The 23,968-nt window shown below is 32.2% G+C and overlaps 1 protein-coding gene and 1 long non-coding RNA gene across 2 annotated transcripts in view; both read right to left on the bottom strand.

The window, feature by feature from the left end:
- Positions 1 to 23,968, bottom strand: part of LOC122512271 — a 59,275-nt gene that overhangs the window by 20,095 nt on the left and 15,212 nt on the right. The window contains exons 3-4 of the mRNA XM_043628011.1: positions 13,035 to 13,152; positions 10,767 to 11,022 (exon numbers count right to left, since the gene is read on the bottom strand). Coding sequence (XP_043483946.1) covers positions 10,767 to 11,022; positions 13,035 to 13,152 — 374 coding nt within the window. The remainder of the gene's footprint in view (positions 1 to 10,766; positions 11,023 to 13,034; positions 13,153 to 23,968) is intronic.
- LOC122512370 lies at positions 16,372 to 23,625 on the bottom strand. The gene is made up of 2 exons (XR_006302617.1): positions 23,363 to 23,625; positions 16,372 to 16,586 (listed from the first exon to the last, which is right to left on the bottom strand). It is a non-coding gene; the product is annotated as an uncharacterized LOC122512370 (long non-coding RNA).

Raw genomic sequence — 23,968 nt, 5'->3', positions numbered from 1 at the left:
AATATATATCAAATGTATGATTAAAAACATGTAAATCCGGATACAGTGAATGTGATAGTTTAATTGTTATAAGAAAAACTTTAAATTTACTAAAGATTTAAAAATGAACAATTAGATAAATTTTCTGCATGATTATTTCAAAAGAACGTCCAAGCGCCTAAACTTTCGGTAGGACCTTCCGGCCGGACGCGCCTCTTACATAATTTATTAAATATATTAACAAATATTTTTATTATATGTTATTTTGAGCTTGAACAAGAAATTCACTTAGATTTTGAAAAAATTGCCATTTTTAATGCTATACAAATATTTGAATAACTTATAAAATAGTAAACGTTTTCTAAAGCTTCTCTTCTTAATTTAAAGGTCATTTTCAACAATATGAGAATTACTTCAGGTATTAACGTGTATTCTTTGCTTAGAAATTGTAAGCAAAGCAAAGGTAGGATACCCAAATTAGAACAAAATAATAATAAATAGCACAGCATTTCAAAAAAAATTTTGAACTAAGAAAATAAAAACAATCCTCCAAAATTTACCCATCTTTTTAACAAGCAAAAATAAATCACCTCCACTAAGATGAGACAAAAAGTCAAAAATTCGAAAAAGTTTTTAAAAAAATTAAGTTTTTCAAAAGTTATCGTCGGACAGATAGACATTAGACAGACCTACAGACAGACGTAATCGCCGGACCATGTTTTTTGGATTCAGGGCACCTCAAAACGCAAAGATTTTATAAAATTAGCAAATAGTATATTAAGCAACAAGGTACGTAAAGGCAGCCTTTAAATCCCGTGTTACTTACGATATTTTTTATTCCAAACCCAGATAGCACAACAATTTGCCACAAGTTTGCAGCAAGTTTGCATTGCAAACTTTGAAAATTTGCATGGCAAGTTTGCAGCAAACTTGCGGCAAGTTGTGAAATGTCCGCCTTGTGGCAAGTTTGCATGCAAACTTGCTACAAGTTTTCACAGAAAACTTGCAGAAAAGTTGTAACAAACTTGCTGAAAACTTTCTGAAAACTTTAAAAACTTTCTAAAAACTTTAAAAATTTTCAAAAAAAATTTTTTTACTCAAAATGTACATATTTTGTTACATGTTGCCTTCCCCCTTGGGGAAGGTGACAAAATGTAGTGCGCAGCTCTATATAGCATATAAAACTACTGCGCAGACATTTTAATTTACTTTGCCATGCAAGTTTTCTGCAAGTTTGCCTGCAAACTTGCCACAAGGCGGACATTTCACAACTTGCCGCAAGTTTGCTGCAAACTTGCCATGCAAATTTTCAAAGTTTGCAATGCAAACTTGCTGCAAACTTGTGGCAAATTGTTGTGCTATCTGGGAAGGTACAAAAGTGGCGATTTAAGATAGCAGACGACAGGGAGTAAAAGTCATTCACTTGTTCGACTTGTATGAAAATGGCGGCCTTTTTTTCCAGCTGACTAAAAAAAATTTCAATGATTTTATAAAATGTTAAAACTTTTATGAATATATTTTAGTTATAACATATTAGAAAATCAATAAAAATTTTTAACCCAGTTAAGCTAGCCTGACCCAAAAACTTAAAAAAAGAAAAAATTAATTTTTGATGAAAAAATGTTGTAGAGAAAAGTTGTTCGTATTTTTCCAATCTAAAGTAATATAAAGTTAAAAATATTGAAATTTGAAAAAATTGAGTTTTCAAAATTTTGAAAGTACTGTAGTTTGTGTAGTTTTCGACGAAACTGGCTGGCTAACGAACTCGATCTGTATTTTAACAGTAACTTTGTACTTGCAAAGTTGCAAGTTGATACAATAAGTTTTTCAAAAGTTATCGTGGCGACACCATTGTGTCTACAGACAGACACGAAGACAGACATACAGACAGACACTTTTTTTAGACCATGATTTTCGGACTCAGGGGACCCCAAAACGTCGAGATTTCATGAAATTAGCGAAAGTCAATTTTCGTCCAAAACTAATACTTTCTCATGTGATGAGAATGTAAAATGATAATTAATATGTGTAATAATAATAATTTTTTTCATTAACATTCACTAAATTGTCCGGTCTAATTTTTGACTGCTTCGGACTAATTCCGGATTCACTAGTTAAAATTAACTGATTAATTTCGGACTTCATCGGACCAACTCCGGATTTACTAGTTGTTCACAAACAGTATAGAGTTCGGACCCAGGCAGAAAAGTTGGAGGTGTGCCAGCACTAACGACCGGCATGGTACCGAACCGGTTGTAAAGTCGGACATATGCCGGTACCGGCAAAAAGGTACCGGGCCGGATATGAAATAAATACCGGCCCAGTACCGGCCCGGTGGTAAATGTGGATTTCTACCGGTACTGGTAGTGTGTACCGGGCCGGTTGATTAAAAATATCTGGCCCAGCACCGGCCCGGTACTATAATTTACTTCTTTTTTTATACCGCCCAAGGAGATTTGCCGGTGATAATATTTGTACCGGCCCAGCACCGGCCCGGTACTACTATTTGGTTTTGTTTTTATACGGACGAAGGAGATTTTCCGGTGATAATATTTGTGCCGGCCCAGCACCGGCCCAGCACAAAAATTTACTTAATGCTTTCTACTGGCACAGAAGTTTTGCTGACAAAAATATTAGTACTAACTCAGTGTCCTCTCGGTTGTTTGCCAATGTTAAACTATCAGAAAAAGAATTAAAGAAAAGAAAAAAAATTTGAAAATTAATTTATTAATTAATTTATTAATTTAATTATTAATAATAAATTGATTAGTTAGTTGTGCCGGCAATTATATTAATACCGAGTAGGTTGCTTATTGGTGCCGGCCCGGTATTTAACCGGTGAATAGGGCGGTTATTATTATTTATAATTACTATTTTTATTTATTTATTTTTAATAATTTAAATTGAATTAAAATAAATTAGAAAATACAAATACTGGCCCGGTACCGCACCGTTTGAATATTAGTGCCGGCCCGGTACTGCTGCCGGGCGGAACGTCGGTTGGACTTTATAAGCTCACTTTGCATTTGCTTGCCATATGCAGGTTTAGGTTAGCGGATGTGGTGTCGACTTTGCTGCCTCAGGGTCCGGAGTTCAATTCCTCGAGTCTTCAGATTTTTCTATAATTGTTTATGTTTCTCTGTTTCAGCATTTAATATATTTACTGTTTCCAATTTAAAATTAATAATAACATTGATAATAATAATGATAATTAAACAATTAATCAGACTGAAATATAATTTTTTTAACCGGCCCGGTACCACACCGGTTGTTTTTTAGTGCCGGCCCGGTACTGCGTCAGATATTTATTAGTGCCGGCCCGGTACGGTTGCCGGATACCTACCGAAGTTATCATCCGGCAATTTACCGGTACTGCGCCGGTGGAATGAACAGACTTATGCCGGTACTGGACCAGTACCTAGCCGGTTGTGCAGCCGGTAATAAACCGGCACCAAATGCCTTCCAACAATAACCGGGCCAGTACCGCCCCGGTGGATTATTCTCGGTACCGGCCCGGTACGTTTGCCGGATACCTGCCGCAGTTATCATCCGGCAATTTGCCGGTACCAAGACGGTGGAAATTGCGGTCTTATGCCGGTACCGCCCCGGCACTTATAATCCGCCGTTTGTACCGGGCCGGTACCATCCCGGTCGTCAATTTCTACCTGGGGATTTATTCAGATTAATTTCGGGTGGCAAAAACCTGACCATAAACCGCACTGTTTCGGACAAATTTCGGATTAGTCCGAAATCTGTCCAGTTTTTTAACCAGGGATTATTTATTTATTGTCAACGTTAATATGAATTTAGCTTCACTTATTTCAACAAGATGTAGTGTTTAAATAAAAGTAGTAAAGACAAATGTTTTTGCAGCACATAACTTTACATCTTTTAATACTGTTGTTACATTTTCGAGTTGTTTTTTATTCCACATGCAACGATTACCTGTTTTTTAAAACATTCTTCTAATTGACTTTAAAATTCAATTTTATTTACAATATTATTCTCCATTATCCAGAGCACTTATTAAATTAACTGTTACTCAAAGCAGATAGCTAGAAACTAATTTTCATTTTCAATATTATGCAATTCAAAATAAATGATATACACAATTCAAATTGCCAATAAATATAAGTTGACAATAAATAAATAATGTTTACAAAACTTGTTTATAAATCGATGCTTACACTCTGCTACACAATACACGTCAAATTTTCTATTTGCCGGAGGCCACTTAGGCAAGTAGCTTAATAACGTGGAAATAAGCTTAATTACTGATTGACTCTAGGCAAATAGAAGAATACACATCTTCCACATGTCCATTCTTCTATTTGCCAAAATTTAGCTTAATTCCTAGGCATTAAACTACTTGCCTAATTAGTAGTAGAGTTCAGTAATATCTTTTTCTAAGCGAAATAAATTCGTAACGAATTCTTGAAATGATACGGTTTTCTACTAAGCCGAAGAGATTGAGAATTGTGAGATTTGACTAGTTAGGGTAGTAATTGAAACGCAATCAGTAAAAAAGAACTTATAATTGTCAGATTTTTAACTTTGAAAAATTGGTTAAACCTTTGAAAAATTATTTTTTTGGTCATGGGTCATTCCAGCGAAAATCGCATCTACAGCTGGTTGCTCAATGATTTTAAAAAATGCAGTAATTAATATATAATATACTCCAATACAATTAGATTATCTTTTAGTGCGGTTTATAGCACCAAATATATTTTACAGTTCTTTAAATAATTTTTTTAAATTTTTAACTGGTTATGCAGTCTAACATAACCCATTTTTCGAAAACTCAGTATAAATAATTAAAAACAGATTATAAATACTGCTTTTTATTTTAAATATATATGTTTTTGTTAAATTCATCTAAATAAACCAAAATTATTTAAAAATAACTCACCAGAACATTTAAATCAGTTTTTTTTTGTACTTGCACTGTACTTAGGTATTAATTATTATTTAATAAATATTAAAAATTATATAAAAAGGGGCCATTCACATATTACGTGATATATTTAGGGGTGGGAGGGGGGTAAGCAAAGTATCACGCTTTAACAAATTTGCTATACTAAACTATAGAAAAAGTATCACACAGAGGGGAGGGGGTCTAATATACCTAAAATATCTATCACGTAATATGTGAGTTATTCTCAAATAATTTTCGTTCATTTAGATGTATTTAGCAAAAATATATACACTAACGGTCAAAATTGAGAGACCACCCATTTTCAGACGAATAAAAACGTTTTAAAACATAAAATTTATTAAAACTAAAATTTTTTTCTGTTCATTTCTTGAAAGATGATAAAATTTTAAAAAGAACAAAATATTTCAGAAGACGTTTGGCCAATAATTTATTCAGATATTTGTAAAAAATCGTCATTTTCAATGTTTTACAAAAATTTGAATAACTTCTAAAATAATGAACGCTTTTTAATGATCTTAGGCTTATTTTAAAGGTCATTTGCTACACTATAAGAATTACTTACAGGCATTAACGTGTAATTTTTTTCATAGAAAATGCAGGCCGTCAAACTTGGACCAAAAAATTCAAAAAAAGTTGAAACAATTTTTCTGTACTAAAAACTATTCTAGAAAATATATAAAACATTATATGGTGTAGATTTTTCAAGAGAATTTAATAAAAAAATACGTTTGAATTTTAAAAATTATTTTTCTGTTAATAAGATTGTTTTAAATTTTTAAAATTTTTTTGGTCCAAGTTTGACGGCTTGCATTTTCTAAGAAAAAGATTACACGTTAATGTCTATAAGTAATTCTTATAGTGTAGCAAAAGACCTTTAAAATAAGCCTAGGATCATCAAAAAGCTTCCATTATTTTAGAAGTTATTCAAATTTTTGTAAAACATTGAAAATGACGATTTTTTAACAATATCTAAATAAAATATTGGCCAAATGACTTCTAAAAGATCTTGTTCTTTTCCAAATTTTATCAGCTTTCAAAAATAAAAAGAAAGAAATTTTAGTTTTCATACATTTTATGTTTTAAAATGATTTTCAAGCACCAGAAAATGGGTGGTCTCTCAATTAGTAGTGTATATTTAAAATAAAAATAATAAATGGGGCATTCTCCGTGAGATTTTCAGTCAAAATTTTTTTTTTATTGAAACAATTTTTTTCGAATTCTATATGAAAAATAAGTAAATACCTGTTTTTTATTTTATTATTTGATCAAAATTACGGAAGTTATGATTTTTTGAAATGGTTACATTTCAGAAGCACGGCACTTTTGAAACACTTTTTTATCTGTTAAATCAAAAGATAAAAAATAATGTAAAATATGGAAATTATTTGTTTTTTCTCGAATATTTCAAATATGTAATAAAAAAAAACGTTAATAAAGCTAAAATAATAAATAATTTGAAATTTCGTCTAAAAAGTGACTTTTCTCAAAACCGAAGTAATCGATTTTCGATTTTTTTCTTTTATTAGAATCACTGATAAATAAAGAAATTTTTCCCTCTTATGCCAAAGTGGTGTTCTTTAGAGTTTAAAGGATATTTAAAATTATGTGAGTCGTTGCACAGAGTTTAGAAAAGGAAATTCAGAAATGAAAACACTTCAAAACTCCATTTCATTAGTAAGGCACTTGTTTTTTTGTAATTGAAGGTTAATTTTTTAACAAGTGTATAAAAGTCGATGAAAAATTTTCCAATTTTATAGTATTTATATTCGGTGACATTCAAAGCAATTTTTCATCACTATAAAATATAATTAATCATTATAAAAGTAAAAATTTACGTGCAATAAATGAAGAACTGTTTAATAAACTTTTGACAATAAATCAAGCAAATATTTTGGACAATTTTGGTCAGATTTTGTTAATCGAGAATATGTTATGATTGTAGATAATGAATTAGAGTTTACAAAAAGTTTGCAAATTGAAAATAAAAGTAGATAGTTATTAATTAATAGTTTACTTTAATTTATTTTCCATTTTTTGAAATATTTTTTTACCCGCACGCCTTTTTTATTTACGATATCTTTAGTGAAAATTTAATTTTCGTTGACAGGATTTAAAATTGAAATTATAATTTTTTAAAATAATTTATTCAATTAATAAAATTAAAATAATTTCAACTTAGAATAGTATAATTTATTTATTGTAAATTTTATAAATAATAAATCTGATTAAACTTTATAGAGCTGTTTATTTATTCAATAATAAATATAATTTTTAATGGAAATAATATATAACACAAAAATAAATTTAACGTTTTGAAACAAAACGTTTTCTTTTGGCTGGTTTCTCAGCTGGTTTTAATTTTTTACAATTTTGACGTTTTCTTTGGGGTTTTTGTACCTTTAGTAAACTAACATCTTTAAATTCAGTCGCAGATGAGTAATATTTCACTCGTAATTCGAATGCTTTGCGTGGTTCTATATAATGGAATTGTTGGGTCTCTACTACTGACGTACATTTCTCAAATCGCTGTTCAAGGAAAGCTTTAATTTGGTTATAATCCTCTTGGCGTTTAAACATTACTTCAGTTTTCTTTAAATTATTATCTTTTTTCGCCCATTCGTATAGTTCATGAGGAGTTGTTATCAAAGTGTCACCAGTCATCTGCAAACTTGCTTTACTTGCCATGTTTTTAAGAACTGCACCAGCCCCATCACACGGTCCTTTACCATGTGCTGTGGCGTGGAAGTTCCATACAGCAGTTCGTTTAAAATCTTCTTGATGACAAGAAATATTGGCGAAATGTTTGTAGTTTTTAAATTGTGAAGGGGCGCCGTCAGAAAAATACACCAGATGCTCGATAAAAGGATAGGACGACGATAAATAATCATTAAATGCTTTGATGAACACATGCACAGCGACAGCATCGTGAGTCAAACAATCAGAAATAAAAACTAAACTTTTGTGGTCTAATACATTATCCTTCTTAAAATAGAAGACAATTGGGAAGATTGTCGCCTGATTATTGCTCCAATGAAAACCGGGAATAGCATTTTGTATTACAAAAGCATAATTTTCTGAAAAGTCACATATTACAAGTGATTCATTATTCTGTAAATTTTCCTTAATTTTGTTATAATAGTCTGCTTGTTTGCTAGCGCTAAAAGAATGTGGTAAATATTTTTCAGCCATGATGCAAAAAGAAGAAACGAAACTGTTCTCATTTTCTTTTTTAGTTATGAGAGTTGCTCTAGGACTCGAAATCCACTGTTTGTATTCCACTTTGTTGACATTTGAAGTTTTCAAGATTATTTGTAAAAATTTACGCAAGTTTTCATCACTGGGGCAATTAATACATTTACGTAAATAGCATTCCGGCTTTGGATCTTCACATATCATTTCTGATAAAATAGTTTTAATATTCGGGTCATTATAGTTTTGTTCTTTCATTAATAATAAAAGTTTACTACCTAAAACGAATAGCAAATGTAAAACTAAAGATTTTATATCTAAAATATTCTGCTTATAAGCGATATCAGGAAACTCTTTTTTGAATTTGTCATACAAGTTTTTTAAATTTTCCCGCAAAACTCGTTTTTGCATCAATTGCCTTTTTCCATTAATTTCTACAGAGATAGTATCTTTCTTTCCTGGTAAAACTGAGCTTACGTCGTCTCTTTCGAAGAATAATTGTACTTTTTCTTTAATCTCAGATGAAATTGATTTTCCTAACAAATTTTAACAAATTTAAATAATTTAAAAAAATATAAAAGCAATTAAATATAAAATTAAAATTTTCTTAAGAATTTCCAACAATAATTTTATGCAAAAATAATTGTAGCCTTTTATTTATGTAATCGACCTTTTCGCTTATCTGGTTTCGATAATATTCCTTTCTGTCCAAGAACTTTTTTAGCTTTCTTAACTAAGTATCGAGAAGTTCCTACAATTCTCGCAACTTTAGCAATTGTCCAATTTTCAGGAAAAAGAGATAAAATTTGAATTTTCTCGTCATCTGTAGTATTTACTTCGTGATATTTCTCTTTTAATTTTTGAATTGTTCCATCTGAAGAAAAAAAATCGTCCTAAAGAGACAATTTCAATTAATGAAGTTTTAACTTTATTAATTATTTTATTTTAAATATATTTCCTGTCTTAACTAATCAAATTTATTAAAAACGTTTTTAATTTCAATTAATATTGAGGAACAAATTCTTACATCAGAGTAGTCACTACAAATGTATGAATCACTGTCACTCTCTGCGCTTGAAAAATCTGACTCATCTTCAAATGAAGAGTATTCATCTAAATAAGCAGTAATTTTAAAAAATAAGAAAGTGTGTAAAAATTAATTAGACTACCTACTGTTTAATGTTTCAAAATTTAATTTTCCAATTCGTATTCTACAATCATAACAAATTCTCGATTCATTAACCAAAATATTGGTTTGATTTATTATCGAAAGTTTTTTAAACATTTCTTCATTTATCGTGCGTAAATTTTTTGTTTTATAATGTGATGTCAATTTAAAAGGATTACAACAGCAATGGAAAAATTGTTTCGAAGTCATCGTACGTAAATAGTACAAAATTGGAAAATTTTTCATCGACTTTTATACACTTGTTAAAAAATTAACCTTCAATTACAAAAAAACAAGTGCCTTACTAATGAAATGGAGTTTTGAAGTGTTTTCATTTCTGAATTTCCTTTTCTAAACTCTGTGCAACGACTCACATAATTTTAAATATCCTTTAAACTCTAAAGAACACCACTTTGGCATAAGAGGGAAAAATTTCTTTATTTATCAGTGATTCTAATAAAAGAAAAAAATCGAAAATCGATTACTTCGGTTTTGAGAAAAGTCACTTTTTAGACGAAATTTCAAATTATTTATTATTTTAGCTTTATTAACGTTTTTTTTTATTACATATTTGAAATATTCGAGAAAAAACAAATAATTTCCATATTTTACATTATTTTTTATCTTTTGATTTAACAGATAAAAAAGTGTTTCAAAAGTGCCGTGCTTCTGAAATGTAACCATTTCAAAAAATCATAACTTCCGTAATTTTGATCAAATAATAAAATAAAAAACAGGTATTTACTTATTTTTCATATAGAATTCGAAAAAAATTGTTTCAATAAAAAAAAAATTTTGACTGAAAATCTCACGGAGAATGCCCCAAATACTGATTTATAATCTGTTTTTAATTATTTATTACTGATTTTTCGAAAAATGGGTTATGTTAAACTGCATAACCAGTTAGAAATTTTAAAAAATTATTTAAAAGAATGTAAAATATATTTAGTGCTATAAACCACTAAAAGATAATCTAATTGTATTGGAGAATATTGTATATTAATTACTGCATTTTTTAAAATCATCGAGCAACCAGCTCTAGACGATTCTCGCTGGAATGACCCTCATATGAGTGTTCCTTAGTTTTAAAAAACAAGAATACTATATTTTATATTATAAAACTTTTTACAGACTTAGCAAATTCAGGGTCCGGGTGTAGCAACTGCCCCTACGCGCTGTCGAAAAGGACTATACCTGTCAGTAAGCAGTAAAGGCCTAAGCACAATAGATTCGCGAAAGTCGTTCGCGAACGCAAAGCATGAGTTAGAAAAGGACAGAGATATATTTGTGTCCTTGTCTATCTCATGCGTCTCGTTCGCGAACGACTTTTGCGAACCTTGTGCGTTGGACTTAAGTGCTTCTGGGCCTCTCACTGCTACTAAAAGTTCTAAATACTTTTATTAGTAGTGTACAGTTGGTCAACTAAGAAAAATGCTAAATAATTCTTTAAAAAGTGCATTACGGTGAGGCAAATGACACATGTAATTGAATTACCGCATAATTTCAAATATTCCACATGCATGCTCAAGAAACATGAAGAGAAGTGTATCTCCATTTACAAACGCTAAAGTACAAACGTAAGCTGATAAATAACCGTGAATTGCTATCAAGTAGAAGTATTTTTCTGTATCTATACCAAAGTCAAGTGGAAATAGAAGCTCACTCGGTTCATGACTATTTTTAAAAAATTTAATCATCAGAGGAATTACATGCGACAATACGTATACATTAGCGTGTCCAAAGAATCCAACTAAAAAATGTAAAAAGTAACTAATGAAATCTAATGAACTAATTAAATAAAGCAACAATATTTTAGTCTTTCTACTTTTGCACTAACAGAGAATCAAAGAGAATCAAATAAAGATTCTTAAGAATCGTTATTGATCCTCCATTGATTCTTTAATAATTGTTAAAACTACGTCATCGCTGCATATTAAAACTTGTCTAATGCATTTGACTTAGAATTCGTGAAATTTTTACGAAAAATAAAAAGTATTTTTTTAATGGAAATGTTGAAAAAATATTTCTATTTGGCCTTAAGAATTCACACTTGTAGCACATATATAGCTAGCAAATCTTTAGCCATTCACGCGGAAAAGTGGCTTCATTTTTACTCCACCAGTCCAATATATTCGTGTTGTGATGAACTCGATCCCAAAGAAGGTAATGATCCAATTCTTGTTTCCATTTAAAAATAACAGTCTTCTTCTGACCTGAATAACGCATTCACAAATAATAAAATTCAAAATTTAGAATAAATTTTATCATGTTTTTACTATAATAAATTTCCTAACCTGATTTTTATTCTGCTGACAAGAAAAATCTTCAAATTTCTTCTGAGACTTTTTATTAGTATCTGGAGGAAACATTTTATGATAAGAATGCTCGTGCTTTTGGTTCAAATATTTTTTTATTCATCTTGTGTTAGAGTTCTACATTTTAAATTTTATTACGACATTCTTTTCCTTACATAATTTACAAACCATAATTTTTATTTTGTTATATTTAACCCTAGATAAATTTTCTGTTACACTTTTGAATATTTCGGAGCTTTCATTTTTGTCCCTTTTATTTTTATCTTGCAGTTTTAATTATTGGAGAAGTACAATTCTTTTGACATTCCCTCTTCAAGTTCCAGACTAGTAGTAAATTCACAAATGACTTCAGATTCGAGAGGAGAGCACAATGAAAATTGTAGACTCAGGTCCATAGGAAAGGTGCAACAAATCAACAATAAGATATTATAGTTTAGGAAGTGATCAATTCCCCCAACCGGATTATTGTGAGTCTTACTTATTACGTGTCGGGAACTCAACTAATTTATTAATTCTCCTAATTACAGTAGAGACTCCATTATCCGGACTAATGGATGCAGGCACTTGTCCGGATAATCGAGTAAAGTACGAATTAAACAAATTTTGGATTCATAATTTTATGTATTTATTTGCATATGTATTAAAATAAGACTGAAACAAACTAAAACTTTTAAAGTCAACATTAATAAATATTTAGTTAGAAATATTTCAAAATATTTACATAAACATTTTCTTAAAATAATTAAAACACTTTAAAACGCAACATTTCGTGTAAAGAAATTTAAAATAGAAGTTAACGGCTTGAGACCTTATAAACTTTATATTAAAAAAAAAAATTTAATTTTAAATTTGTCCGGATAATAGGGGTCCGGATAATGGAGTCTCTACTGTAATTTAATTTCACTGTCTCTTCCTTAAATAATTTTTGTTTCATTTTCTTGAAAAATGTCGAGATATCATAAAACAAGACAAGACTGTTCAGTTCAAGACGGCTTTCTCGATTTTCCGAGACGAGATGAGGACAAAGCTTGTCTTGCGGCATCACTAATAGTTTTAATTGTATGTTCAGAATTTTTGAATTTTTAAAAGGCGCAGAATGTTAAAAAAACTAATTCTTTGTAAACAATTTATTTAATAATTATTAAAAAATAAACTTTTTAAAACTTTTCTAATTCTAATCGAAAGTGTATATTTTATCCCCTTTGTATTCCTGCTTGGTTCATTTTAATCAGTTCAATCATTTAGAAGTAATAATATTTTGTTTAAAAAGTTGCAAAAAGTTCATTTTGTATTAACATTGTAAACAAAATTTTTTGTCATTTGTGGACACATATTCCTAAGGTCAAATAGAAATGTTTTTCCAACATTTCAATTAAAAAATTACTTTTATATTTTTCGTGAAGATTTCACAAATTTTGACCCTATTTGAAGAATCATAAACATTTACCATAGAATAATTTAATATAACTGTTGCATCTTCTGCCATATTTGTGTAAAATCTCAACTTCATATTTGGATAATAATGAATTCCAATCTTCTTGTATCTTTGAAAGAACAACATTTATCTGTGAAAAAATTTGTTATTTTTATGTAATAAGCAGAATGTTGCTCATATTTTGCAATTCGCTGTTGATTTCATTAACCTTACTTACATACAATTTTATAGGACCAAATACGAATTAATACATTTTTAAAAGTAAGATATACATTTACCTACAGACATTCTAAACGCATACATATAATCCATGAACAAATAAATCATAAGATTCTATGACGCGACGGTAGAATCATCAGAAAAACAATCTGATATTATTTTCTTCTACGAAACTCGACATCGTATTAGAGAAAACTGTTCATGGGATATTTTTTAAGTTATATTTGTGTGATTTATAATTAGAAATCGAAATATTAGCACCAATTGTGTAAATTACTGAAAAGTGATCGCTATACCTATACTTATCCCACACTTTCCAAGTTGTAGATGTGAATAATCTTAACGATAAGAAAGTAAGTTAACCCGGTAAGAAGCGAGGAATAGAAAAAGATTAAATTTCCAGAAATATTCTGACCCGTGCAGAAATTTTGGTATGGCGCCGATCAGGCCCTGATAGGGGTAAATATGGCCCTGATCAGGCAATCCGATCCGTGCCACACCTGGGACGAAACGCCTAACCTGATCAGGGCCAGATAGGATGATCCCTAGTAGGGCCCTGATCTGGCACTGATTTGATTTTTTTAAATATTCATTTCTAAAAGTATCAAATTATTTATGCATTTTAATAACAGAAAGATGTTTTCTTTTAAATATTAGTTTTAATATTTATTAATTTTAAACAAACCTACTATGAAAATTAAAACTACAATAATTAAACCTACTATTAATAGAAAAACTATTAAAACCTATTATAAATAATAATAAAAATAAATTATTAATTAATAAGTAATAATTAATTAGTAATTAATTTATTTCTTAAAACATTACAAATAATAATTATTCTGTATTTATTCTACTTGCATTTAATTTTAAAAAAATACTTTTTGAGTTTATTCAACTTTTTTTTACTAATTTTAACAAACCCAGTTTTTGATTAATTTATTATTACTATTACTATCACTATAATTAATAATTAATAAATCATTATTATTCCTTAAATCTACATTTCGCTTTACATTGTTAACATACATTGTACACAAAAACACTTAAAACTAAGACGGAAAAATATCGCACGCACTGGGAATCGAACCCTAGACCTCGAGGACGCAAGTCGAATACACTAACCGCACAGCCACGCAAGCTTGGGAGTTATTCAAGTCAAAGTACCATTTGAATGTTAGGACTGTATTATTTAATAATAAATTAATACATTTAAAGCTATACACTTAATAATTTTAGTAATAATAATAATAATAATAATAGTAATATTATTAATATTAATAATAATATCAAAATATTGTGATTTTAAATTATTTATAAAAAAAATTTTCTGAACATATGAAGTATATCTTATTAAAATTGGATTATTTTTACCATCAAAATAAAATAAAATTTTTAAAAGTATTAATTAATTTAATTACATAAATTAATGTAAATACCCTTGCAGAAAAAAGTATAGCCAACCTGATTAGTGGGGCCCAGTTGTGGCCCTGATAAGGCCCTGATGTGGATCTTTTTAATACTTATTTGTCACGCATTAAAAACTTATTTATACATTTTAATAACAAAAAATTGTTTGTTTTTATTTAAAAATATTATTTTAAATAATATAAAATTATTACCTATAGATTTTAATAACAAAAAAATATTTTGTTTTTAAATATGAGTTTAAATAATAATTTTGTATTATTAAAAATACTATTTAAAAACAAAAACAAACAATTTCCTATTATTATTTTAAAATTAAATTTTTTTCCATTATTAAAATAATAAATAATTTTAGACATAAATATTAAAAAAAAAACCACATCAGGGCCTTATCAGGGCCACATCTGGACCCCACTGATCAGGTTGGTTATACTTTTTTCTGCAAGGATATTTACATTAATTTATATGTAATTAAATTAATTAATACTTTTAAAAATTTTATTTTATTTAGTCCAATTTCACTAAAATATTCTGCATATTTTTACAAAATTTTGTTATAAACAGGGGAGACTGGGGCTAAATGTTAAACTCTCAAAAAATTAAAATTCATTATCTTTCGAACGGAAATACCCAGTAAAAAAAGAAGTATTGAGTGGAGCGTTTAGGAATTGAGTGAAGCTCTGAGCCAATACGGATTCGAGTAAAAACCGTATTGGGACGTTTGACTCAATCTTTTTTTCATCCGCCGAATACGGTCTTATTTTAGCATTAAAATTAAAATCACATGAGCAGAGTACACATTATAAATTGAAACCACAATTGTCATGGAATGTAAAAATGCCGATTTAGATAAGAAACAGCGAATATTTTTTATTTTTTGTTAAAAATTGGTAAAAGCAAAGTTTGATAAGCGCAACTGAATTTACCATATGAATAAATGAAGTGGTAAGTTTAAATGGACTAAAAGAAATCTACTGTTACCGACAGAAAGTTCCTAGAGAATTGTAAAACAATGAAATTTCATTGCACGGAGTAATAATAAGGAGACTGCTCTCCAGCGTATCCCCTAGTCAAACTGGTGCCAGATTTCTGCCTTGGTTCACTGATAGCGAATTCGGTTATCTGCTCCGAGAGCGATCTTGCTCGGTGTAGGAGTATAGTTTACTCTGCTCTCAAAAAGCTGTGCTCTACTCTGAGGCAATCTATGACGTCATGAACACTGTCAAAGTTCGACTGTTTTTGGAGCAGGAGCACAACATGAACTGCTATGGTGTAAAGCATACACTGCTCGTTTGGCGCGAAGTTTAAATTTAATTAAACTTATATAATATAATGTAATATAATATTATATTTATTATATTATATATATTATTATACATTATATTATGCAATATATTTTCTTCTTAAATGTAAAATTATTTTACTTAAAATTAAATATTTTATGATGTATACATAAATAATATTTTTAAAAGCAAAAAATTTGATATTTTTATTAGAATTTTAAAATCTTATTCGGTCAATGTTTTGATATAGCAGAATTGTTAATCACAAAATTATCGAATAATATTTCTGATATAAATTTTGTTCACACTATTTGACATTTTGAACTACTAACAACAATAATAAAATAAGTGAAAAGGTTATTTCTTTGAGACCAAATAATTACTTTATAATGAGTATTTTTATTTAAATATTAAAAATATTGAAAATTATTTACTGTTTTTATTAAATATTAAAATATTGAATGTTAGTCTTTCTCTAAATACAAAATTCATTATAAAAAACATAATTCGTCTTCACTACTATCGCTAGAGGTGTCAATTAAATCTGTTAGAAGTGAAATTTTTAAATTTGCCGCTTCTCTTGACATTTTTTTAAACTGCACTAACAAAATTGTGGGAGCAAATTTTGTTGCACCTGTGGGGATCAACCTTTAGGTTGAATGCGTAATGCGCATGTCTGTGGGGAGAATAAGCGAGAACCGCGAGAACAGAGAATATGAGTTTCAGATTGGTTTTGAGAGTAGAGTACTGAGCAGTAAATTGTCTCTTGTGATAAAATAAATTAGTCGAGTGTGATATTAAATAAATATTGAATATTTATTTCAACCAGAACCCTTCGGGATTACAACACATTTGGCTTGTGGAGAAGCCTCTACATAAATTATATAAATATATATCATAATCTCCATAGTGGTGACCCGCGACTTGAGTCTCGAAGTTCAAAAGGAAAAAAATTTTTTTTTCGCCCTGGGTCTACGAAGCATCACCTGGAATAGTTGGGAAAATAACTTTCGTTCAACGGAGAAGAATTTCTCTATCTCCAGCCGTAAAAATTCGAAAGATATTATCTTTTTTCCAACTTTGATGAGTCACATAACCTCACTTCCGGCACATGTGCTCGACCATTAAGACGAAATCCACTCGTATCTCGACAATCGAGCATCTTTTTCACTATAAGGACATCTCTGCAAATATAAAAAAAATATTTCCACCAATTTCGACGAAATATTTTTTACCAAATTCAGAAATCTGGCCGATTTTGGACTTCAAAATTCAGCACATGTCATACTGCCTAATGAACTACGTACATCAGATCTTCTCAAGGGGTTTGCTGCTACCAGAAAGGACCAGTTCGAGGAAAAGATTCACCTTCCGCATCCTGTGGTGTTAAGCAGCCCTACATTTTTTTTTGAGCGCAGATCTTCGTACGTGGGTGAACATTGTTCACCCACGCTAGGTCAGTATAACCATCTATTTCTTTGTTTAAAAAAAAAAAAAAACCTTGAAATAAGGTTCAGCTTGTGATCCGTTTATTTTTTTCTATTTACTGGAAAATCATGAGCGTCTTTGGAGCGTGAGCGGAAATCTTCTGGCGTCTTCGCACAAAGAGTCATTTCCGGCTTCATTCATCAACAGCACAACCGACGAGTGCTAAAAATCCAATCGAGCCAACCTGCATCGTTTCTGCCAGACTCCTCGACTTCGTGCTTCCTGGAAATCGACCGTACTTACCGGAAGTTTTGGCAGTTCTCCCACCGTTGGACCACACCGCAGCAATCTTCGAAAAAACTTAGTAAAATAATTTTTTTTCTCTTCTTTAAAAAAATATTTTCTTTTTTTTCTCTTATTTTAAAGTAAAAAAATCTTTCTTTTTTTTTCTCGTTAACTTAAATAACAAATTTTTAGTTATATTTTAACAAATTAAATTTCTAAATTTTCATTTAATTGATTTTTATTACGTGAGAAAACAAAATGTTCTCCTTCTTTTCATCTTAAGAGGTGAAACTTTTAAACGTTATTTTTACAAGAGAATCACGAATTTTTCTTTCGTCGCTTTTCACCACATTAAAAACAATAAACATTTTAATTTTGGCACGTTAAATGCCCTATTGTCTTTAAACGCTTTCTTACGAGCTCGTGACATTAAGATTTTTTTCTTGTCTTATCCAATGATACGCGCGGTGTTGGGAGTTAATCTGCATATATTTTTTTACTTGCGTCAATAAATATAACATTTATATCGTGATCAAGTAAATTTTAGTTGCATATCTTTCTATGCAAAATAAAAAGAAGAGTTCTTTTTTTCCTTCTTTATCTTCTTTCGTTTGATGTTTATCGTTAGGAGAGGCTGATCGTTTGGAATTTTTTTTTCTCTTCTCTCGTTTTTTGACATTTTGCGTCTGCGGTGTTGAGCTTCGGGTCATTATTGTCGTTATTAATTTTTTTTTTCTTCGTAACTTATATTGTCAGCACTTTGTTGAATTTAAGAGTCGAAATGACTGAGTCCGACGGCGAAAACGAGAATGGCGAGATAAAGGTGGAGCCGGAAGAGGCGATTAGAGCCTTGCAGGACGAATTAACACGAGTTAACGCGAATCTTCTAATATTGCAGGATAATCCACGCATCGAACCCATTCGTGCACCTAGACTACCTCGTTTTATAACTCATGACCCCGCATTATGGTTTATACAAATTGAAGCTGCATTCAACAGCGCTCGCATCACTTCCGAGGGAACCAGAGCAGAATATCTTATTGCTGAACTTGACCCTGAAATTTTATTATGCGCTCGCGATATTATCATAACTACACCGCGTCCTGCGAACATTTTTTCAAAAATCAAGCAAAGAATTTTAGCTGCTTATTCAGTTTCTTCCGAGGCTCGTTTGCGTCAACTTTTGAAGGGAGATTTTCCTTCTGACGGAAAACCTTCATTAATCCTTACTCGTCTGAGAAGTTTGGGGGGCGCACAATGCAACGAGGAAGTGATAAAGTCAGTTTTCTTAGATCAGCTGCCGGTCAGTACCAAATCCATTTTAGCTGTTTCTCGAGTCACCGACCTGCAGGACTTAGCCGATTTGGCTGACAAGGTTTATGAGACTACGAATGCTTCATACACTTGTTCTACTTCTACATCAGAGAAACAAACACCTCAACCTAGATCGTCTTCTTCCTCTCGGAATTTTGAATCTCAACTCGAAAGTATAATGAAACGCGTAAATGCTATCGATGCAAAAATGTCGAAAAATAATAAAAAGCGATCCTATGATCGGTCTCGCTCGAAATCGCGTAATCGCGGACGGAATCCGGATTCGGAAAGCTCTAAATCCCAGGAATGTTGGTATCATAGAAAGTTCGCGGAAGCGGCAAAACATTGTAAAGAACCTTGCTCTTACCATGCAAAAGGGAAGAATTCGGGAAATTGCCGCGTCGAGACTATCGGATCAAACTCAGCTTCTAAACGTCTTCACATACGCGACCGTGTTTCCGGCTTGCTTTTTCTTATAGATACCGGTTCGGATGTTTCTCTGATACCGGCTGAAAAAAATTCAAAAGGTAAACCTTCCGAAGTGGTTTTATACGCCCCTAATAATTCGCGCATCTCTACATTCGGTGAAAAACGCATGACTCTCGATCTCGGAATTAAACGCGACTTAAGTTGGAATTTTTGTGTTGCATCAGTTCCGCACCCCATCATAGGTGCTGATCTTTTGGCTCATTTCAATCTCGCTGTTGATCTTCGTCAACGTTGTCTTGTCGATTCGCTCACTCGATTACAATCCAACATGATATTTCGAAACGTTAGTTCGCTCAGCGTAAAGTCAATCGACAGTTCGTCACCGTTTTCAAATATTTTAGCATCGTACCCGGAAATTACTGCAACGTCGCAATCACCTATCGCAACAACGCGTAACGTATTCCATCATATCATCACCAAGGGTCCTCCTTTGGCTGAACGCGCTCGTCGTTTGGCTCCACATCGACTTCAAGAAGCAAAAGAGCAATTTAGAATGTGGGTCGCACAGGGCGTTTGTCGGCCTTCCAGTGGTTCTTGGGCCACTCCGATCCATTTAGCTCCAAAAAAGGGAGGGGGATTTCGCGTCTGTGGCGATTTTCGGCGTTTGAATTCCGTGACTGTTCCTGATCGCTATCCGGTTCCGCATATCCATGATTTCGCTTCTTGTCTCGCTAATAAAAAAGTTTTCTCAAAGATTGACCTTCACATGGCATACACACAGATTCCCGTTGCTCCCGAGGACATTCATAAGACTGCTGTAATAACACCCTTCGGCCTCTTCGAATTCTGTAGAATGATTTTCGGTCTAAGGAATGCCGGCCAGACCTTTCAACGTTATATATTCCAGGCTCTCGGAGATCTAGACTTTGTATTCGCCTATGTTGATGATGTTCTTATTGCTTCAGTTGACGTCACTGAGCATGAGAAGCATCTCAACATGGTGTTTCAAAGGCTGAGAGACTTTGGTCTTCGTATAAATGTTGACAAGTGTCAATTTGGTCGCCAAGAATTAGAATTTTTGGGCCATACCATCAACGCTGATGGAATCTTTCCAACCACAGAGAGAGTAAAGGCAGTCGTTTCATATCCTCGTCCTGAAACGGTTCATGAATTGCGTCGCTTTTTGGGGTTAATCAATTTCCATCGTCGTAGTATTCCACACGCTGCACAAATTCTTGCACCTTTGCATAAATATCTCGTTAGTTCGAAGAAAAATGATAAAACCAAAATTGATTGGAACTCAGAATCTTCATTAGCTTTTGATCAAATTAAAAATGCACTTGCGACGGCTACCATTTTGGTTCACCCTTCTTTCGACGGCGAATTGCGTTTGGTGACGGACGCATCTGATTCAGGGATCGGTGCTGCTCTTGAGCAGAGAGATATCGACGAGAAAACTTCCCCCGAGAATTGGAAACCGTTGGCATTTTTTTCCCGGAAGTTAACACCAGCACAACGCGCTTACAGTACCTATGACCGAGAGTTGACGGCGATATTCGAGTCCATTCGTTATTTTCGTAATTTTTTGGAGGGTCGTGAATTCTGCATCGTAACAGATCACAAGCCTCTGATTTATGCATTTAACCAAAAATCAGAAAAGTCATCACCGCGTCAACAACGTCAATTATCGTACATTTCTCAATTTTCGACAAATATCGAGCATTTATCCGGATCCGAAAATGTGGTCGCTGACGCCTTATCCCGTGTCGAATCAATCGCCTTGTCATCGGATATCGAATTGGGAGAAATAGCATTGGCTCAGGGGAATGATGATGATCTAAAAAAAGCGCTGCAGACCAAGGATTGGTCTATTCGTTTAAAACCATTACCTTGGGGTCCCTCGAACATTATCGTGTATTGTGACGTTTCGGGTGATAATCTGAGACTTTTTGCTCCACTTACCATTCGTAAAAAAATCCTTCATGTCTATCATTCTCCAGCTCACCCGAGTGCTCGCGTCATGGATCGTATGATCCGTAAACATTTCGTTTGGCCCTCGATGCATAAAGAGATCGCGGAATATTGTAGGGTTTGTGGGGATTGTCAAAGGTCTAAGATTTCTCGTCATACCACCTTGCAACCAAAACACTTTGTCTCTCCTGAGGCAAGATTCAGGCATGTTCATATTGACTTAGTTGGTAGACTTCCAGATGATCAGGGTTTTGTTTATTGTCTCACCATCATAGACCGTTTTTCGAAGTGGCCTGAGGCTATTCCCTTGAGGAACATGGAAGCGGAAACAGTTTGCCAGGCTTTCGTTGATCAATGGATCTCCAGATATGGAGTTCCAGAAACCGTAACTACCGACCAGGGCAGACAGTTTGAGTCTCGCCTTTTCGCTGCCCTCTTGAAAGTATCTGGTTCATATCGAATTCGAACAACCGCCTATCATCCCGCATCTAATGGGATGATAGAGCGGTGGCATCGCTCGCTTAAGGCCTCTATCATGTGTCATTCCGACCATAGGTGGACGCGAGTTTTATCGACCGTTCTTTTAGGTTTGCGATCAGCTGTGATGGAGTGCGGAGCTTCCGCCGCCGAGTATCTTTATGGCACAACTTTACGTTTACCGGGCGAGTTTTTACTTTCCGACAACATAACTTGTGATTCCGAAGCTTTTTTGACGGATTTTAGACAATACATGCGCGAAGTAAGACCCGCACCCGTTGCTCATCATCACAGACGCGGAGTATTTATTTCGAAAAATCTAACCACATGTTCGCATGTATTTTTACGTGTTGATAGAGTGAGGAAGTCATTAGAACCTCCCTATTCCGGTCCGCACAGGATCGTTGGTCGCATTTCTGATCGCGTTTTTGAAATAGATCTTAACGGTACGAACAAAGCAGTATCTGTCGAAAGATTGAAGCCTGCATTCATGGTGTTGGGACCGAATGAGACGAATGATTCTCAAACTCCAACATCCATTCCGGCTCAAATAAATTTCCCGCGAAACAATGATCCTCTTAAGGAAATCGTGCCTCCACCGACTCCTGTGCGTGTGCCTGTTGAAAGCGAACAGCCTCTCGTTGATGAGCATCCTCGCGATCTTGATTCTGGAGTTCAGAATCACGATAATCTTTTTACAGTCGTAACTAATCACGAAAACTCGACAAATGCGAGTAGAACAAAAGTAATGCTTGACCACGATTATATTTTGACTACACCTAAAGTTAGTAACAAACCAAAAAAGTTTCAACCAAACATTTTAAAGAGAAGGAAAGTTACTTTTAATGATTAAAGTAGGAATTTTTTTTTTAAGCAATCTACGTTTTTAGTATTATATAAAGTATTAAAAAAAAACGAAAAGATCAGTATTATAAAGAAATAAAAATATTTCATAAGTATCACCGAATTATAATATTAGCTAAACTAAAAGTATATATGTTATTTTTATCTACGACTTCTAAGAGATATTTATATATTTTTTAACACCGTTTTTGTATTCAAGATTTACTGCTCAGAAATCTGAATAATTTTTTTTACGTCCTCATTTTTAATATGTTTCAAAGTATAAGAAATGAAAAATTTATATGTATTTAGATAAATCGTCTTGAATTTTAATAATGTTAATAATTTTTTTTTATATATATCGTTGTCACTAGAAGGGGAGTATATGTGGGGATCAACCTTTAGGTTGAATGCGTAATGCGCATGTCTGTGGGGAGAATAAGCGAGAACCGCGAGAACAGAGAATATGAGTTTCAGATTGGTTTTGAGAGTAGAGTACTGAGCAGTAAATTGTCTCTTGTGATAAAATAAATTAGTCGAGTGTGATATTAAATAAATATTGAATATTTATTTCAACCAGAACCCTTCGGGATTACAACACATTTGGCTTGTGGAGAAGCCTCTACATAAATTATATAAATATATATCATAATCTCCATACACCTTTCGATCCTTGAGAGTGCACACTTCTTAATTCGAACACAAATAACGATCTGCGCCGGAGCAGTGCTGCCAAAACGAATACTCGAAACGATCTGCGCCGGAGCAGTGCTGCTAAAGCGAATACTCCAAACGATCTGCACTAGAGCACATTTGTCAAACCGAACATGCTACTCCTGCTCTGGAGCACTCCGAGAGTGCTCCGGTGCAGATAACCGAATTCGCTATGAGTAGTAATGACTTTTAAAAAATAACACGCATGTGCAGTTTGCAACTATCTTCGTCACTCTTGAAAGAACGATGAGAGAGATCATTATTTTGACGTGCGAGTTGGAAAGTGTGGTTATGTTTTACTGTTGACAATATATATTATACTATTAAATAATATTAATAAATTGTAATATAGGAAATGTGTGAGTAGATATTAATTATATTAGCATCATAGCGATTATAGCATTATATTATACTAGCAACATATACCTCACTCGCTAACGCTCGTTCGGTTGTATTTAAACTTATTAGTTTTTACTTATTTTTTTTTTTTTATTTGAACTAAGTAAATATTTACTGGACATAAATATTTTAATTTATGGTATCTATTAAATAGTT

Source organism: Leptopilina heterotoma, unplaced genomic scaffold (genome assembly GCF_015476425.1).
Source record: "Leptopilina heterotoma isolate Lh14 unplaced genomic scaffold, ASM1547642v1 Lhet_97, whole genome shotgun sequence".
NCBI classification, from domain to species: domain Eukaryota; kingdom Metazoa; phylum Arthropoda; class Insecta; order Hymenoptera; family Figitidae; genus Leptopilina; species Leptopilina heterotoma.
Note: the sequence above shows the minus strand (reverse complement) of the source record. Positions and strands in the feature narration are given on the sequence as shown.